At 40.5% G+C, this 12,900-nt stretch overlaps 1 protein-coding gene across 1 annotated transcript; it reads right to left on the bottom strand.

Annotated features, from left to right (window-relative positions):
• Positions 1-3,940: 3,940 nt before the first annotated feature.
• FAM162A (family with sequence similarity 162 member A) lies at positions 3,941-12,894 on the bottom strand. Its single transcript, XM_075108448.1, has 5 exons — positions 12,741-12,894; positions 11,458-11,583; positions 8,927-9,035; positions 6,024-6,132; positions 3,941-4,208 (listed from the first exon to the last, which is right to left on the bottom strand). Exons 1-5 carry the CDS (start codon positions 12,754-12,756, stop codon positions 4,113-4,115), a joined length of 456 nt encoding a protein of 151 aa, XP_074964549.1. The 5' UTR covers positions 12,757-12,894; the 3' UTR covers positions 3,941-4,112.
• Positions 12,895-12,900: the final 6 nt, after the last annotated feature.

Here is a 12,900-nt window from a genome sequence, read left to right as displayed (position 1 = left end):
ATAGAGCCAAACGTGTAGTGTAACATTACCCACCTAATAAATAACATTCAGGCCATAGGTGAAGGACTCTGTTTTGGAGGAAAAGTGCCGCTGAAAGAGTATGAGGCTTTATTGTACGTTATTGCTTGAACACTACTTCCTAACACAATTCTGTGTGGCTAGTGTGCTGCTCGCAGGTACAAAAAGAATCTTGAGTAGAAATGGGAGATTTATACTAACTTTATATTTGGCATTGGTGAAACTTTTACAGGAGCACTCTCGGTGTTGCTGTTGGCATTTTAAAAAGGATACTAAAAATTGGGAGCAATGATGACTGAAAAGGTTGTAAGTTCCATTCAGATAGGAAACGAGGCACTTTTTTAGACTGGCATGAGAGTAACAAGGGTTATGTCACCTGCTAGAAACATTGAAACCAGTGTTGCCTGCTTTCCTGAAGGACGTGCTGCTGCTCAGACAGGAACTATCTCCGAGAATGTCTCTAGCTTCCACTTTTGTGAAGGTCACACTGTGTTTTGAGTGATCTGTTCTTGTTCTTTGTGCAAGTAGGAAGCAGTGTGGTCTCTTGTGCAGAGGATAGGCCAGGGAGCTGTTGGGGTTCTTGGGTTCTTCTCTTAGCTCTGCTATGCAGCGTGCTGTGCCAGTAAAGTATTTTCTTCTTACCTTATCCTGAAAATTGAAATGAATGCATTTGTTACTGTCTGCTTGTGAGATGCAGTCTAAGCACCTTCCAAAAGCCCTGTGAGCTGGTAAGGTGAAAAGATCAATGAGAACTAGCAATCTCAGAGTTCTTCTTGCAGCATCAGTAATAAGTTGAAACTACTAGGCTAAGGTTTTAACAATGTCTAAACTGGGCATTAGAGAAATGTTCTTGAACCTGCATTTCTGTAACTATCAGCACTGAGACTGTTAAGAACCAAATCCCACCACCCAGTCCTAAATGTGACAGTGCTCCTGGTGATGCACCTCTCTTCTTCCCCGAGGATTTCCAGAACAGCTATTTTCTCTCTGTGCCAGCTTTAAGTAATGACCCATATCTGTCTATGTGATTTCTTTGCTTCTGGGATTGGCACAACACATCATTAGTACTTTCCCGTGCCAATCTTAGGCAGTAGACATGAAGATCTTTCTTCAGATGCCTGAGTCTTAGTAGGAAGATAAACAGGATCTCTTAATGTACTGCGATGGCCACGTCCATGGGACTCTTGCATGCTTTTCTGAGGCAGCGTTCGAGTTGTCAGATTGATGATTGCACTGGGAGCAATGTTGCCTCTGGAACAGGTACAGCAATATGGCATGTGTTAAAGGATTGATAATTTGACTTTTTTGAGTAAACATGAATGGTGTTGTAGACCAAGCCAAAGAGGAGAAAGAAAATTAAAACCTGATTTAAGGACTTAGTATGTTCTTCTCCATCAGGCACTGTTAAAAAGGTGTGGGCTAAAGCTACAAGCTAATTGGGTGATAATAGGTGTATTAAGTTCTCCAGTTGGCTAGACTGGCTGCTTAGGCCAGAAACGTGCTGTTTTTTTTAACTATTGGCAGTGTTTAGAAGTGCTTTCTTGGAAGCCATCACACTAGGAAAGAGGTGGTTTCTTTCATTGCCTGCCTGAGAAAGATTTATATCATTTTTCTAGTATTCAGCTACTTAAGAGTGTTTACGAGCAAGCTGGAGACAGCACAAAGCCCAGTGGCTCAGGCTGTTGTCTGAGACTCTGGAACGGATATGGAAGCTGAAAAAGAACACAAATGTGCACAGTAATGCACAGGTTTTATGGTAGATCCTGAAACGGTAGAGGTACCAGAGTGATAGAAGGAAGAACTTCTACATGGAGCTTCTGTCAAACCACTGGACCAGTGTTCAATTTTTGAGTAAACTCAAATTATGGAAGGTTAAGTAAAATGAAAAACTGATGACCATTGCCGCTCTGGAGTGTTGCTTTCTAATTGTTATTTTACATACTTTTATTTGAAATGCTTTACCAGCTAGATGAGCCCAAGTAGTTTTATTTCCAAACCTAGATGAGGTATCTGCCAGTTCTGTTCATAGAGTGCACTCGGTGCTTACTGAAAGGGGGATATTTTTGAGAGATACATGGTTTTTAAGCTCTGCCATCAAAAAGCATAAATCACAAGTTTCTCTTCATGGTAACCTGAAATACTGTCTGAAGCGCATGTTCTCCTTTTTGGTCTCATTTAATACATAAATGCACACAGGCACTCAATCTGGGAAGATTTTTTTGGTTTCCACCTGCGTGCTTACTCGTGTGGCAAAGAACCGGAGCTGTCATGAAAGGTCTGTTGACATACCTGCAGTGGAATTAAGCATGACTTCCGTTCAGTGCTTAAATCTGTGGAAGCCTGCTCTGTTTGATTGACAGCATACTTGTGATAATTGCCTTTCAACGAATGTGATAACAGGTCATGGCATCATCTGAAGTTCATAGCTTCTCTGGTGGAATGACTGCACAGCTTGTTTAATTGGATACACCTCGTCATTACAAGTGGTCCCCAGAAATGCAGTTTGTAAAAAGGTGGACCACAGCAGTTATTTTCTAGCTCTAGAGGAAAGGACAAAGTACTAGAGAAGACTGCACTAGATATCTTATTGCTCCTCTTTTCCAGGTATAAAGACAAGATTTACCCTGTATTTTTTGGTAGGGCTTTTAATTTTTTCCAGCAGTAGCGCTAGTTTTTAGTAGTACAAGAAAGATAATCAGGAAAAGGTTTAAAAAAAAAAGTCTGCCTCCCATTATCAGGAAGTTCACAAACTAAATCTGTCAAACGCATCTGCCTCTTCTGTTTGTGGTGTCCCCGGTGGCCACTTAGCAGGCAGTCCTGGGAAGCAACAGTTTCAGATGGTCCTGACGGTCCCAGTCTACATTTCCTTCCAAATGAACTGAAAGGAGGAGGGAAAATACTAGTTTGGTTTCCAGTTGCGGCAGGCTGTTCAGCATGAACAGTATGTGGCTCTTCTGGGATGAATGCTAGAAATAGAACTTTTGGGAGTTGCTCTTTGCAGGTATTACTGGGTCTGCTGCTTCTAAAACTTGAGACAGATGATCTTTAAGTGAGCCAGGATCAGGAAAGCACAGATGCCAGCTTAAAGGGGGGAAAAATGCAAATCCCAATGAGGTTTGGAAAAAAGAGCTCAGCAGCAGAGAACAGGAATGCCTGACTGACTTTCTCATACTCACGTACCTCTAAACAGTAAATCTGATAGTATAGGTTGAAGCTGTTGCTCAGTACTCCTCAAAATACTCATCTCTATGCCCTTGGCTTGGACATTCTCTCATCTCACTACCAGCTCTGGTGTAAAAACCATTAGGTTGTCATTTGCAACACTGGCTTTCTGGAATGCCACTTCACTATCACTCCCCCTTCTGTTTTTATCAAAAGGCAGCAGTTCTTCACAAAAAGTAATCCTTCACTTACTTAAATGCAGCGAGAATATATTGGACCTCAAACAGGTAAGCAAACTTTCCAATAACTTAAGATTATTTTGATGATGTTAATGCAGGTCACACAATTATTCCTGACGCAAGGACTCCCCCAATAACTGTTCTCTCTTACACAAAGAGGAGTATATGGAATATTCTAGGCAGCCTGTAATAATACAGAATACATATAGCATAGCACCATTCTTCCTGAAGGGACATGAAATAGTTGTAGCGGATTACTGCCCAGCAAAGGTATTTTGTTTGTACAAGTGGAAACCAAATGGGCTGTCCTTTTGTGTTCCAGTTATCTTCTTGGAAGTGGTAAGAGCAAGCATAAGGCTCCATAAAGGAGACTGGTACCACAAATGCAGGTACAGCTCCTGCAGTCTTACAAACGATGGTCTTGTGCATAGCACATGTGGGAAACAACTCTTCTGTCCATAGTTTGCTCACTTGTCCTGTTTCACTAACTGTGAAGACGACAGTTTGGAGGAAAGGAGAGGTTGTTAGGAAAAGAAAACAGGTTTTTAATGATTACAGGATAATGTATTCATTCTTCCTTGAACATAAGAGTACAGAACACACATACAGGACAGATGTGATTACATTCTCCTTCCAGTGCTGGAAAGGACATCAGCTCTTCTTCCCCAGTCCTTGGTCTCTCTGTCTCCTCCTCTAAGGTTTAGCAGATGTACTCTGAGTAGCTTCCTCTCTCCATTGAGCTTTCTTCTCCAAGTTCATGCTTGTAAGAGATTCATGCCTTTTTACAGCCTACAGCATGACGACAAAGCAAGAGCAGAAAGTATTACCTAATGTACCACAGAGATTAAACCTGAATCAATAATTTACAAAATAGCTGGCCTATCCTTACCCAAGGCATGGTTTAATTTCCATGTAACAAAAATGTTCAATTTATTCCCAGAGAATAAAATCTACAGATGTTTTATTTTAACCTTCTCTCTTCCTGGCATTAAAGCCTTTGGACTATCTTGGCTTAAACTCATTACTTCTCTGGGAATAAATGTAACCTTTTTGTTAAGGTACTAGCAGCTGTATTCTGTGCTTCTGGTCAGTATTTAATAATAATATCTGGTTTTCAAAAGTCAGTACTGGAAACAAATCGAAGTTAAACTTAATAGATTCCCGCGGTTGTGAAGACAAGGGTCCCAAAGCAGCTGTCCTCTCTTTCTGGTGTTTGCATTCATAAGAGGAAAATGCTCTGGGAATTGTCAGTGATTGATCTCTTCTGCTAAAGCCAGGGAAAAACCTTTCCACTGTTTTGTCTGAGTGCTGCATCCTTTTCATTTTGATAGGGGAATGCTGACAAGTAGAAACATCACTTGACCCATCAGTAGTTCACTATGCTGGGGTTGAGACTGTTACTAGTTTTAAGGTTTCTCTACAGCACTACTGTCTGTAGAAAGAAGATCTGAACATTGTCATCGGACAAACTGCTCAGAGAAAGGCAGCATGCAAACAAGGTTCTACCCATGTCAGAGCTTTAAGCTCAAGGTTTTCTGCTTCTAGTCATCCTTAAAAGAATGGAGTGGACTGTGTTTCTGTTACCACCATGCTTTTTATCAAAAGCAACATGACAGTAAGCTGCACAGATGATATTCATATTCCTTGACTTTGAGACTAATGCTGCTGAGAGGCTTTAGCTTGGATTCACAAAGAACGTTCCTTGCTTCTTTACAGAAATACCACAAAGTTAATAGTTCACCAACTGTGTTAAAAAACAAGTAAAATTGAGGTAAGACTAGTCTTTGATGCATTTGGAATCTGAAACTCTACACTTCCTCACTCTGTATGATGCAAATGAAGTCAGACCTAGTGCTGCCATATGCTGGTCTCCTTTGATACCATGTCAAATTCTGTGCAAATGAAGGATAGTCAGCATCTACAGGATGTGGGAGCTCTTCTATGAAGTAGTTTTTCAATTCAACAAACAATAGTAATTTGAGGAAAGTTGTTCCATCCACACTAAAGGAAGACTATTTTCTAATGCAATTAAAGGGCACAATTATTACTGACCATCTATCTCCCCACTGTTTAAAAAGACTTTGATAATTCTCATCTGTTTTTGAAGAAACAATCACTTGTTCTTGCCATTATATTGATTCTATGAGTGTTGCAGCATGTGGAGGCGCTTGTAGTAGGTCCATACAGTGAACTGAAGGGACCACATTGGCCCAGGAAGCATTTACCTGCCTACCCGATGCTCACAACAGAAGGTGCTCATTCCTTTCAAACTTTTGCAGCCCTTCAGCAAAATTAGAGTTAAAACAGCAGAAACTAAAATTAATTATTGCACTGAGAAAAAGAGACTATTTTTTGTCCTTTTAAAGGAAGCATATACAGTCTAACAGTGCCACCACCCTTTTCTGACTTGGAAATTTATCAATGACAGTCACTTCCAGGGAACTAGGAGGACCCAAATTTTTGCTCAGTGATAAAATGAAAAAAAAACCCAAACCAACCCCACCAAAACAACCAAACCAAACCAAACCAGTACTAACAATCTATAGGAGGAACTGAGGAGTTAGAAGATTGATTTGCACTTACCAGCCAAAAACCTGTGCTTACCTGCTTCCCTCTAATCACCATGTCTATGCATCCCAATATTGTCAACACAATCATTACATAGCTGAACTTCACACGCAGTGTGGTCTTTGCTGCTCTGATTGTTTCAATCCTCAAGAATAATAAAAGAACAGACTCTATCAGAGACCCAGATAAACCATTTGGCTAATTGTTTGATTTCTCCAGGCATGCAATCTATGTCATCTGGTATGATGCTAACAGTACTCGGCTCTTTTCACAAAAAGGTTTTACAAGAATGGGAAAGGCTGATCCAGAGCTACCTTGGGATGTACTTGGTCACAAAGGAGTTCCTCCCAAAGTTGGAAACAAACCCAACATTTTTAACTCTTGGTTAATTGTTAAGGGAGAATGCTGTCTTTCTAGACCACTTGCCTGGAATGTAGAGGAGGAAGGCTGCAGTACGTAAATATGTACATTCGCTATGGGAAGAACAGGAGAAGCAGAGGGATGCCTTTACTGATAATCCTCTACTACAGGATTTGATAGTGCTGTAGCTTACACACTGGCTCCTGAATGTAATAGTCCCCAGAAGATCTGAATAGGACTTGGTAAAAGTCCAGTGGTTACCACTACTTTAAGACTATTTACTCTAGCAGGAGGGAAATCTATTTTCCTAAGAAACTAAGGAGGTATTGATGCGTTGTAAGCTTTCCAATATCAGCTTTGGACAGAGAACTCCTTTAAATCTTTTTTTTTTCAGTTTAATTTTTTATTTTAGGAGGCTTATCTAGCCACACCAGTAACTATACGACTCCTTTGGGAAACCTGTTACTTAACATAGTTATCTTTTAAAAACCAGAAATCTTCCACAAGAGCATCACTGTATCCTTCCAGCTGTACATGCGATCAGTTAAAACAAAAAGCCATTTATTTTAAGTTGGGGTTAAACTCTGAAGTGATATCTCAGAGCAAATTTAAAGTTTGTATTAGAGATACTGATGCAAGAGGGGCCAATGAAACGCTTTTAGATGTGCTTTCCACAATAACCAAAGACCTATACCCTATATATTTAACTCTCTGCAGAATTCAGAGCAGTTGAGTCCCTTCTCAAGGAGATGTAATAGTCTCACCGATTGAATTTGGCACATTATAAAATTACAGATGACTAGAAAAGCATCAACATCATGTGATGAAAGAAGAAATGCATCAAACTAATTATACCCCAAAACTAACATGGATGGTGGATTTAATGGAACTGGGAAATTATCACTGCATGCAAACATGAGTGACTATGGAATCTTTTTAACCACATTTTGACCCTTATACTTGGAGGAAAAAAAGATACTGAAGGATCCACAATAGTTCAATGTGGTAAATTGCATAGGACCGGAGAACTGAAGAGAGTTTTGTTCTTGATTTTGAAGAGGAGTGCAAGAGTGATTTGATCACTGTTTCAGAGCATTGATCTGAGCATAGGATTTCTGAGCAGAGGGAACATGTTCACCTACCATGAAACTAATAGTTAAATTTTGCTTCCAGGTTATTTGTTTTTGCTAATGATCTGCGATGAACAACTTGGGCGCAGGCTGTAATTAAGCTGAAATGCACAGGAGCAGGATTTAAAAGACTTTATTAGTTAATTTTTGAAGTACCTTGGACGTGTTAGAATTATGCAAGAGGAACGCAATTTGCATTTTAAATCAATTCAGTGGCTACGATGAACATTTGTTTAATAAGTAAGTTACTTCTGATCACCACATCTTGTAAGATTACTGAGTTACATCACAGGCCCTTACAACCCACTCTTAATTCAGCTTAGAACAGGAAAGCAAGCTTTTGTGCTTTCATAGATCTAAATAGTCTTCTCAGCTTTGGCTGAACTATTTGCCTAAATAAAAACAAGATTTCCTTACGCAACTTGCAAAAATGGTCAGCATTTATCAGAAGTTGGTTTCAATAAACCATTAAAAATGGCTTCAATCCCTCTGCTAACTCTGTTTTCTTAAAAACACTCATAACAAGTGTTTGGTATGCAAAAATACACGAACTGACAATTTACTAAGTTTTCATAATTTACACCTTTACGTATTTCAAATGTGATTTTAAGAAAAATTATTCCATACAAAATCGAAGAACTAATTTTTAACTATATATCCATTGTGATACATAACAAATAGACTATCTTTAGAGGGCAGCTACATAGTTTGCTTGCCCAAGTAGTACAAGATTTCCTGTATCTTTTAAATATATGTATTTATTTAAATTTAAAAGCATTACAAGCATATTTGAAAAGATACCAAACTACTACCAGGAATGTTTTTTAAACTAATAATTGCCTTTTGTTTGCCTTTAGATAGGCAAACTAGAATGTCCAGTTTTATTTTCTGCTCTTCACAAAGGGCGAAGCATTAACATTTGGAGTCCAGCAGGAACAGGGAAATTTTGCCTATATATATTTTTTGTTAGCGAGCCTTTCCACTCTTTGTTAGTTTAAATTCCATGAGTAGAGAAAGTTGGCCCATGCCCTCCAGATATTTCTTAATAAATACTTTAAATGAGTTTCTGATTTATAGCTATATCAGTGTTTCACACAATGTAAGACTGACATATAAAGAAAGAACACGAGAAAAAGACTCACACTAATATTTGCAAAAAGCTTTTGATTCGGAGAAAGAGTCAAAATTAACTGATTCTTGATGGTTTTCTAATGAAACAACTGATAGATGCTGGTTATCCCTTCAAAAAAAATCAAAAGGAATACATTATCTCAGCAATACAGAATTGCTCAGGTCAACTTGTCTACAAACACCACCAAACACAGCAGCGTAAGATTTTTTAGCTGTGAAAACCCATTCCATTTAAGAAAAGTTACTCTAGAGTTACATTCAAGTAACTTATTCCTGCATAGACAATGTCTCTTTTACAGCTTCCAAACTGGCACTTACGAGACAGTCTCTGGTATATCCTCTGCTTTTTTGAAATGGCCTGCCCACAACAAAAATCTTTTCTCCCAGTGTGTAGGCTTGTGTCCAGGCACCCTCAAATGAGACCGACCTAGAAAAAAAAAAAACAAACCAAAACCCCCAAACAAAACCCCAAACAAGCAAGCACACAAACAAACAAAACCAATTCCGCCCCCCCCCCCCCCCCCCCAAAAGAAAACCCAACCCAAAACAACAAACAATCCAACCAAACTGTCAAAGAATACAAATTGCACATCTGTAATGAAACCAGTTAGGGCGAGCAATGCAGAATTGCTTGAAGTATGTAGAAGTATCATCGCTAGAGCTGGTTAGGGAACAAAAGGTATATTGCAGTCAGATTAACAAACCTGTAAATATGGATTAAACTGAGGCCATGTAAGGAAAGCCGAATCTTGCCCAAGACCTCTATATTTGTAGCTCTGAATTTGCGGAACCTTCTCCAGCATTTAAGCTTCCTGAGATATTAAGCTTGCTGTGATATTATAATTTTCCTATTACATTTAAACTAGTTTAAAAAAGTAAAATAAATCAAATGGAACTGCTACAGAAAAGCCCATATGCCACACCATTGCATGACAGAATGTTAACTTTTCCAGGGAGTGTAAGATTTGATCTTCTCTGGGGGTATAATCAAATAGATGATCACAGGCAAAGATTAGACCCTTAATTTTCAGCTCAGTCCTTCAAACTCCTTATAAAAAAGCATTCAGAATGCCATATGGGAAGGTTTCCATTCATAACATACCATTATGATCTAGTAAATAAACTGCAAAGATAAACAGCTTTCCCACCTCCCATCTCCCTTTTAAAGGAAAAAAGCAAAACAAAAACCACCAACCCAACAATGGGAAGTATCCTGTATGGCTCTGCTGCCTCGTGGATTCATGAATTATCTAGAAAGTAGGGTGGATAGACAGTTCGCTGACAACACTACATTATTCAGAAACAATGAAGAAGAGGGCTAAGCGCAAAGAGCCGCAGGGCTTCAGAATCCTGAGTCTATGAGATGGCCAGTGAAACCCCATGTATACAAACAGGAAGCAATTCCAGTTCACATGAAGAAGACAGACTCTAACCTAACCATTCCTGCTGAGGTGTAAGTCCTTGAGGTTTCACAGAGTTTTTGGCAAAGTGTTCAGTAATAGTCGGAAACAGCATTGCTAGCAACGAATAGGAACACAGACCAGCTCAAAAGCGTTATGCCTTTGTGTAAAACCACGACTCCAGCATTTTTGAAAAGCATGTGAAATACTGATCCCTCATCTCTGAAACAGCTGAAATAGAACGGGTACAGAGAAAACTGGTAAGGACAACCACAGGTATGGAATGGCCACCATGTAAGAAACAATATCATAGCCTGAGACCTTTAGTTTCGAAAAGCAGCAACTGAAGCTCTCTTCAGCACAACAGAGGGCACCAGAATCATAGGTGACGTTCATCGGGAGTGTGGATTCTAATGAATCTAATGTTTTGGAAGTGGTATTGAATAAAGGAACATCAAATTGCAAATAGCACGCACCAGGTTCAAAAACAAATACAAGACTGTACTTGATTTCTCACAGCATGTTTCAGGTAGAGAATTCCTTCACAGAGGATGCAGATGCTAAAAATACATGCAGCTTCAAGAGACTGCAAATTTATGAAAATCCAGTGAGGACCATTAAACACAAAGATGCCACCTCTGGGTCAGCAGTCTAGGGAGAAACACTATGTTTGTTCTGTTTCTACACTCTTCCTTATATCCTTGGTATTGGTCATCATTCCTATCAGTCTTCACAAAAATGTAAGGGACCTCCTTTACCAACCACTACAGGAACAAGGATACCATTAAGGAGACCTTTGGTCCTACCCAGGACAGCTGTGTTATGTTTTTAACACAGAAGCGTGCAAAATGCTTCACATCTGTATGCTCCTTTTATCCAGGATCAGTAGGCCGTGAAGGGAACCTGATGATACAGGGAGCCTGATGAGGGCATCATAACTGTCCCATACACAGTGAAAAAACGTTTCATGGCCTGAGCTGTACCTGAACACCTCCACCCTTAAACATGAAATAAGCCAACGACGCAGACTGACTCTCTCCTGCAGGGCACCTTCAATTTCATGAGCATCTGGAGCTGGCTGTACTACAAAAAACTGCAGAAGTATTTTAGCTTGTATGATGTTCCTAAACGTTGATAGTTTACATTGGTGTTGAACAGTCAGTTCTAGAGCACCACTGAAGAGCCTCAATGTAGGACTGCACGTCAGATAAGATGCTAGTGACCTGCTACAAAGTGAAAGCTGTACTAATTGTCACAAGAAGAAATATCAACCCCTGGCTTTGTTAAAAAACGAGATTTTATTGCTAAATTTAATGCTTAGAATTCCCCGTCACAAAACAGGGATATTAGCATCTCTGTCAACTAAATTCCTGTGCAGAAGATTACAGCCTGGATATCTAAATATTTTGTGGCATGAAACACAGCATGATCATTATCAGAAACTCTTACTTCTTGGCTGAAGTTGACTTTCTTCCTGGGGTTTAATGCAAAGCCTTCTGCTTGTCTTCAGTTCCGTTCCTTTAGTCATCCTCAGAACTGAGGGAATATTTCTTCCCAGCAGTTTAACTGCCTCATCTGGAAGAGAAAACAGATGAAGCAAAGGGCCCAAACCTAATTCAGCATAGCAGAAAGTGAGAATACTAGCTTTTAAATAGATTTTTTTAAAAACAAGAGAATTGGAAATTTCTAGCTTTTAAATGGAATTTATTTTTTAAAGCACAAGAGAAAAAAAGAAAGAAAAACAATAGGTACAAATCTAATACTATGCAAGGAACATGGGATTTAGATTGTAGCAAGGTCTACCAAAGAAATTAAAGCTTGACTCTATAAGCTGTGACTGGAGCTTGCCCATTAACCTTATGCAGAAAAATAGGAACACACCACTACCTACAGCCTACAGCAATTTTTAACACACAACGCACATCACAATTTCAAGGAATTTATCTATTCGTATGCTTCAGATATACTTCAGACACTGCTTTTTCAAGGAAAGCACACCAGCATCCTACCAATCTTGTCACATCCTAAAAGTAAGTCACAAAAAAATTAAGTCACAGACTTGACAGAGTCAAGAAAAGAGCAGAATCTTGCAGTACTGAGATACCTATCTTGTAGGGTATTAGAAAAGGCCAGGGCACCTCGTATATACTTATATAAGTATATATACTTATATATATACTTACATATGTATATACTCGTATATATACTTTTATATATGTACATACTCTCAAGAATGAGCTTCTAATTAATACAATGAAAAAATTCGGGGGGTGGGAAACCTTTGAAAGGCAAAACAGCACTTTTAAAAACAGAAATTGAGGTTTTTTCTTTATGCTGGCTGAACGGGTCTCTCCCATGAGAAACAGTCGCCCTTTATTTTCTAAGCATAATACATTCCAGCTCCAAAGAAAACCCCGAATTTACATTTATTTAGAGGCGACAGCTTCCCCCCCGCCCCCAACCCCAACAGGCACAAATCCATTCCTTTGGGTTTTTTTCTCAAGTCCGCGTGGAGGCCGCCAAGCTCCAAACGCCGCGGCCCATCAGGTACGGACCGTAACGCTTCACCTCAGCCCCGCTCCGCACCCCCCGCACCTCCCGGGAGGCCGCCCCGGGGCTGGCCGCACCGCTTCCCCCGCCGCTGCCTCACAGGGGAGGGGGCGAACCGCCACCAGCGGCCCCGGCAGAGGTTGGTCAGCGGCCCCGCGCCCCGGCCCAGGGCAGTCACTCACCGGCGCGGGCCCACATGGCGCAGCCTCCGCCCTGCCCGGCGCGGGCCCCTCAATGTCACCGCTGGGCCGGCGCCCCGCCCCGCCCCGCCCCGCCCCGCCCCGAGGTTGGAGGGGCGCGGCGGAACCGCGCCGGGGCCGGGACCGCCGCGCTGCCTCCCGG

This window comes from Phalacrocorax aristotelis, chromosome 1 (genome assembly GCF_949628215.1).
Source record: "Phalacrocorax aristotelis chromosome 1, bGulAri2.1, whole genome shotgun sequence".
NCBI lineage: Eukaryota > Metazoa > Chordata > Aves > Suliformes > Phalacrocoracidae > Phalacrocorax > Phalacrocorax aristotelis.
This window is presented reverse-complemented; position numbering and strand designations above follow the sequence as displayed.

Coding starts and splice junctions, on each gene's coding strand:
- FAM162A (XM_075108448.1), bottom strand. Junction 9,036..11,457: donor AAGTCAACTTCAGCCAAGAA/GTAAGAGTTTCT, acceptor TTTTTTTTCTAG/GTCGGTCTCATTTGAGGGTG. Junction 6,133..8,926: donor GATATACCAGAGACTGTCTC/GTAAGTGCCAGT, acceptor ATTATTCTTGAG/GATTGAAACAATCAGAGCAG.